Source organism: Benincasa hispida, chromosome 9 (genome assembly GCF_027475165.1).
Source record: "Benincasa hispida cultivar pf3 chromosome 9, pf3_genome.v1.1, whole genome shotgun sequence".
Taxonomy (NCBI): domain Eukaryota; kingdom Viridiplantae; phylum Streptophyta; class Magnoliopsida; order Cucurbitales; family Cucurbitaceae; genus Benincasa; species Benincasa hispida.
In genome coordinates, this window is record NC_143486.1 from 7,788,249 (window position 1) to 7,795,068 (window position 6,820).

Consider the following 6,820-nt stretch of genomic DNA (forward strand, 5'->3'; position numbering starts at 1 on the left):
TGGTTAAACTATTTAAACCAGAACCTACATATGATGAGCTCCAACGATTTGAGATTACTTGGTTAAACTATTTCAACCAAATTTCGTTAACTACTGAGACACTCTACTAGAACTCAGTAGTTGCACTTTGTAGATATATTTCTGTTCATTTGATTTAACCATAATCAGTAAGTTGATCATTCACAGGTTGTTCATATTTACAACTAGGTCAAAATTACCGTTTTACCCCTACAATACAATTCTCTAATGAAAAATTGGTTTATTATCCTACCAATAAACCAAGTCGAGAAGACGGGGTCTCCATCTTCAAGACTAGAAGTCAGTACTTCAGGAAACAACCTATCTGCTAACCCTAAGATGGGTAGGAGTGAATTCCGTGTTACATGACTATGTCATCAGCTATCTATCCGATCTTACTTCTAAAAGAGGATGCTTATTGAGGGGTGATGTTGAGTCACTCTCACCATGCAAATTAAAAGATAATCCCAAGCAAACAGGAGTTCATTGTTAGCTCATGATTGAGATCGAGTTACCTTAGGTGACAACAACAAATGGTCGTTATAAAGAAAAGTGACTATTTCATGGTTTGTGCAAACATCTTTGGCATAGGATGCCCACATTCGCATATCTCCGTATGAACGACTTTGTGATCACATAGTTTGTATCAATATACAAAGCGAGCAGCAGTCCCTAAAATAAGATACCCAACCATTTTGGCTATATATTCAAGTGAAATTAATTAATTGCTCAACTCTATATCCCCACAAACTTTGAACAAACTAAGATCATATTTCAAACAAATTATTTAATTTGCCATAAATCTCAAGATTTAATAGTTGTTTTGAATTTTCAAATCAGATTTAATAGTTGTTCAATTTTCAAATCTTGTTTTGAAATTTAAAATATCATTTGAAACAGATTATTTAATTTGGCATTCTGTTTTTTCTCTTCTTTGATCTCTCTCCTTATTTTCTCTCGTTCTGTTTTTTACCAGCACTAGCCGCCAACCATTAGTCATTGCCTTAGGGTCACCGCCGCTACATACAAACGGATTTTGTGAGTTTGAAACGCCTGGACAAAATTTTCGACAAGGTTCAGGTTTGCATTTGTGGGTTTTTGGTGAGATTCTATTGGGTTTTTGTTTAATTTTGGTTGCACTTTCTATGGAAGAGAACTTTGAAGATGGAAGGATGGGGAAGAGGACTTCACTAATAGGAAGGGGAAGAGTTGTCTATTCATTCAATGTTGAAAGTGAAAACTTCAAAAATAGGGTTAACTTTCTGGAGAAGATAAATTGCCAATAGGTTTTAAAAGCATGTCGATAATTTCGGGTATAATTAAAGTGTATCTAAATTTTTTCTAATATCTATATGTTGGGGTACTTTGGGCTTTTAAAATTTTGATTTATTTTGCCATTTTTACCACTGAAATATAAGTTCACTATTTGTCTAAGTGGAAAGTTAAAATATATGCTATATTTCTTGTTACTCCAAATTACTTGTTGACATTATTGGGCCCATTATATAAGCCCAAAACGTCAGCCCAAGATCCAATTTACTTTCGGGTAGCGTGAAAGCTCCGCAAAATCGTTTGTGATGCAAAACCCGCGGGCAACCGACCCGGGCCCCTTCTTTCTTTCCCCTCTCTGTTTTTAGCAAATTACAATTTAAAATTAATATTACTCATTTTCTATACTTCTAATTAAAATATTAATATTTATAGATAAGCATTATAATTTTCATCTAAGTTAGTATTTCTTTGACCGTGCATATTAATTAATTAATCTACTTATCTCTTCACCTTTTTTTGGATAATTTAGGTGGTTTAATTTAATCTGTAAAACTAATTTCAAATGTATGAATTTACAAAAAATAAAAAAAAAAACATATCCATCAAACATTTCTTATTATTACGATGTGATTTTAACTAGGTCTCATTTGATAATTATTTTATTTTTTATTTTTTATTTTTAAAAAATTAGGTCTATAAATACTATTTCTATCTTCAATTTTTTTCAGCTACTTTTTGCTCATGGTTTAAAAAATCATATCAAATTTTGAGACTAAAAAAATAGTTTTGAATTTTTTTAAAAAAATTTGATTAAAAATTTAATAATTATACTTAAAAATGAAATGCAGATGAAATATACTTAATTTTCAATAATAAAAATAAAAAATAAATGATTATCGAATGAGATTAGAGAGAGAAAATTCGAATGCTGTTCAAATTCATAAAAAGAAAATTAGTAATAAAAAACCGTACAAATATTAATTAAATTTAAAATAAAAACAAAAATAAAAGCAGCAAACAAGGGGAACCCAACCAAAAACCCTCCCTCGTATTTCAGTCTCTCTTTTTCTCTTTCCGAACCCTCATTTCTCTCTCATTTCTCTCTCATTTCTCTTACTTCTCATACAGCTTTGCTTGGATTCTCGGTAATTCCTGCTCCATTCACATTTTTATTTTTCAATTTTGAGGGTAGGAGGTTTATATGTTCGATTTTCTGTTCTACTTTAACTGTTTGTATATTCTAATTTCAGTGGTTTGTGACTGTCTCTATTTCTGTTCGTTTTCCTTTGAATCTTTGCGTTGTTTCTGTGTTTTGGTGTAGTGGATATCTCGTTCTTCATAATGATTGCTTTTGGCGATGTTGTTGATCTTAATTTTAGTTCGGAATGGTACAGTTCAACCCCTTTCGCCCTATTTTTGGTTTTTGGGCATCAATTGTTGGTGATTTCGTAACATAAAGAGTCAGAGAGTATTGCGAGATTTGATTCTGCTATAAAGAAAGAGGGAAAAAGAAAATGAACCCCCAAATGGAATGTTCAATTTGAAGATTCCTTTCGTTCAATTAGTTGTTGGCTTGAACTTTTCTGGTCTATTGTTATGTCATCTGTTATTGATCTTTGTTGGGTCTCGATTATTCATTTTGATTCTTTTGGGTGTTAAACAGAGGCATTTATAAACAGGTTTATTGAACTACAAGTTTCCTTTCAAATGATTTGAAGGTTTAAAATGCAATCCTAAGAGTTTCACTTTTTAGTTAATTGTTTGATATTGCATGCAATCATTGCACTCCTGAGTCTAGTGAATTTTATGAGGTTGTTAAGTGGCTTGTTAAATCCTTGTGGCTGTATTACTTGGCTGGGATAACCATCTTGATTTTGGAGTTCGAGTACACAGTGGTTGGTGGCTAATGTATTAGTAGTCTTCTCTTCTCATCATATCTGCAGTTTTGAATTGTCAATCATGGAAACCCTTCAATCTTTTTGGCTTTTACATGCCCATTGTTTACAGACACCTACTGTTCATGGATGTATAGTAGCTTGTCTGTTTCAGTAAATTACGGAAGTGCTTTATTGTGTGCTGTGTTATTTTTGGCTTCTTTTAATACACTGCTATCTGTTTCTTGTTTCAGTTCTCATTCATGCTATAACGTCTGTTATATGATTGCTGTGGTTGGAATGTACATGTCAATAAATTAAAAATTAAGCTCTAAGTGTTGGTTAAATACTTTAGGGTGATAACTGAACTTTTACGTTTTTTGTTTTTCAATTCAATATCTTCTACTTCGTTCAATTTTCATTATGTCTGTGAGGCAACTTTCTAGATGGTTACTATGTTTTTAGACTTGGGTTAAGACACATTAAATAGCTCCTGGTGCATTAATACTATACCTGCCTGATCTTATCAGGGTTTGGAGTTATATTCATCATTCAATCTAAGAATGAGGATTGAATTAGGTTAATTTAAAATGATGAATGCTTGGGTATAGATGGTTTTGAGGGTAACGTTACCCTTTCTATCTCATCATTACCATCATTAATGTTTGCATCAAGGATTATTATCATAAAGATAACTGTCTTTGATTAGCCTCATCTTTTGGTCTATATGTTATCATGAGACTATTGTGACGGGCTATGTCAAGTTTGAGGCAATTAGGGTTTGTGGTGGGTGGGAAATTGAGTATAGGGAGAAAGAGAACACAGGATGTTTTTTTATTTTCCAACTCAAATCTTAGGGATCAAGGCATAGTTTATGTTGATTACTGATGTATTAAGATTTATTTTAGTATGGTTACTCGATTTTTAATAATTTTAGTTGATGTATAAGTTCCAAAATAGAAATTCCAAAGTTGGCAAACAAACACAAACACATTTTCTATTCATAGGAATTTCTACGAGTGATTCCATGTAAAAATCAAACAGAAGAATTTTTAATCTCACATATATTCAATATCCAGATCCAGATATCCTATTTCTGGCATCTCAGTCTCATCCAAACATCTGAAACAAATGGTATATAAGAAATTGTCTACTACTATCTTGTCTAAAAAAGAAATTGTCTATTTGTAATTCTCATCTCTTAATTGTTAGTTTTTGTTGATGTTTATCACCCCTTCACTCTTCTCTTGGCTTTACTTTTAAATTTTAGCTTAATATTTTTGTATTTGTAAGAGAGAAGTTCTTTCCTTGAACTTGTTGAGTTATGATGTTTGTACAATCTCCAGATATATATTTTCAGCTTCTGCTTTATAGTGGAACTCCAAGCTCTTGTTGATTTGCTTGACTCTTCAATGGGGGATGCTGAAAATGCAACATCTACAAAGAAGAGGGCTGCTGGAAGGGAGCTGTCACGAGATAACCCTGGGCTTGATGATGAAGAAGATGTTTCTGAGCAAGAGACTGGAACTTTCAAGCGGGCGAGTGAAGAGGTGCTAGCCACGAGAAGAATTGTCAAAGTGCGTCGTGGTCCAACTGCCTCTGCTCCATCTTCAAATCCTTTTGCTGGAATACGCTTAGTACCTCCAACTGAAAGTAGTGGAAGTACTGCAGAAGTTAAAAGTGATACACAGGAAGCTGGTGAGAAAGCAAGTTCAGATGAGGCAAATGGAAAGGATGTTTCCAATGAAGCGACTCAAAAAGATGGGGATCACAGTGATGAGCCAGCCGAATGTAAATTTGACACATCAGAGGCTGAATCTGTTCCAAATGTGCAGAATGTTGATCAGAATAGCACTGTTGTAAGCGAATCTGCCATATCTAAGGTAGATGATAACGAAGTTGCTGAAAGCAATAAGATTGAAAATGAAGAACCAGCAGGAGGAGATAAAACTGGCAATGAGGAAGTTGTAAGAGACGCTGAGAAGGAAGCTGAGAATGATGAATGTGTAAGTGGTGGTAAGAATGAAAATGAGGATCCTGCAAGAGGTGATAAGAATGAAAATGAGGATCTTGCAAGAGGTGATAAGAATGAAAATGAAGAACCCAGTGCAGGAAATGAGATAGAAAACAAGGAAACTGGGGAACAAGAAAAAACAGAAAATGAAGCAAACAAAGAAGGCAAAAGTGAAGCAGAACCTAGTAAGGAGGCTGCTCCTTTGAGCTCATTCCAACAATTATCAAGCAGCCAGAATGCCTTCACAGGTCTTGCCGGTACTGGATTTTCAACATCTACGTTCTCCTTTGGTAATATACCCAAGGATGGGGCTGGCCTAACTACTAGTTTTGGTCTCTCCAATAATGGTAGCTCGGCCCTTTTTGGTACTTCAGGGTCTTCCATTGTTTCCAAGAGTGAGAAAAGTGGCTTTCCATCAATGCAAGAGGTTGCAGTTGAAACTGGTGAAGAAAATGAAAAGGTAGTTTTCAATGCTGATTCTATATTGTTCGAGTTTATTGATGGATCTTGGAAGGAACGTGGAAAGGGGGAGCTGAAAGTCAATGTCCCTACGAGCGGGACTGGCAGAGCGAGGATTCTTATGAGGGCTAGAGGAAATTACAGGTTAATTTTGAATGCAAGTCTTTACCCTGACATGAAGCTCACAAACATGGACAAGAGAGGTATCACCTTTGCCTGCATGAACAGCACCAGCGAAGGGAAGGACGGTCTCTCAACATTTGGTGTGAAGTTCAAGGATGTATCCATAGTGGAGGAGTTTCGAGCAGCAGTCACTGAGCATAAAGGTAAAGCTGCTTCTACAGTTCTGAAAACGCCTGAGAATTCTCCATAAGTACTCGACGATCTGAAAGTTACACAGTGAAGAGAAGCTGCATATTTTCTGCTCTGGAGTGGAGTATCTATCGGAGGTCATTTTACAGCTCGAGCGAGAGCAAGTAGTTTTTTTCGGTTCGGCATTTCATAAGCCATTATGTAGCAGAGTCGTAGAATCTTACTCATTTTGTTGTAGCTTTATTTGTCACCATAGACTCCTTTTCTGCTCATATCTTGGATGGAACACATCTTCAGACTGAATATGCTCCTAAACCATGGGATTGGCGGAATCTCATAATTGTCCATTTAACTTTGCGATATGAACCAGCTCTTTTGCGCTCTAGATTGAGTACTTCTTTCTTCACACATAGAAAGGCAAAAAAGAAAGGAATGGAAAATGCTACTTCTGTTGTTTGGATATTGGATCATCATGATATCACAGCCTATTGAAAGTTCTGTTTGAAACAAGTTGAGATACTATAAACTGCTCTCCTGGTTTTCATTTTCTTGTACTGGTGGTATGCTTAAAGCAGGTAAGAAGAGCTTCTTGGGCTAAACATCTCTTTCTCAGTCTCTTTTCCTTTTTATTTTATTTTATTTTATTTTATTTTATTTTTCTGAAAGTACACGTTGAATTCTTAGTTTGAGTCTATTTGGTTTTTGAATAGTTCATAAATTTTTAATTCTATGTTTGATAAGTTTTCAACTTTCAGTTTTCATTTTAATTTCTTATCTAGCAGATGTGTGAAGTTTAAACTTTCAAAAGTTAAAAAAGAATTAAATTTGTAGTTTTAAAAGTTCATAAATTTCAAAGTTTAAGGACAAATTT

At 34.5% G+C, this 6,820-nt stretch overlaps 1 protein-coding gene across 1 annotated transcript; it reads left to right on the plus strand.

The window, feature by feature from the left end:
• Positions 1–2,298: 2,298 nt before the first annotated feature.
• LOC120085907 (nuclear pore complex protein NUP50A-like) lies at positions 2,299–6,459 on the plus strand. Its single transcript, XM_039042197.2, has 2 exons — positions 2,299–2,435; positions 4,511–6,459. Exon 2 carries the CDS (start codon positions 4,577–4,579, stop codon positions 6,008–6,010), a length of 1,434 nt encoding a protein of 477 aa, XP_038898125.1. The 5' UTR covers positions 2,299–2,435; positions 4,511–4,576; the 3' UTR covers positions 6,011–6,459.
• Positions 6,460–6,820: the final 361 nt, after the last annotated feature.

What these genes read in the sequence shown, in the direction of transcription:
- LOC120085907 (XM_039042197.2), top strand. Translation starts at nt 4,577, where the DNA reads ATGGGGGATGCTGAAAATGCAACATCTACAAAGAAGAGGGCTGCTGGA.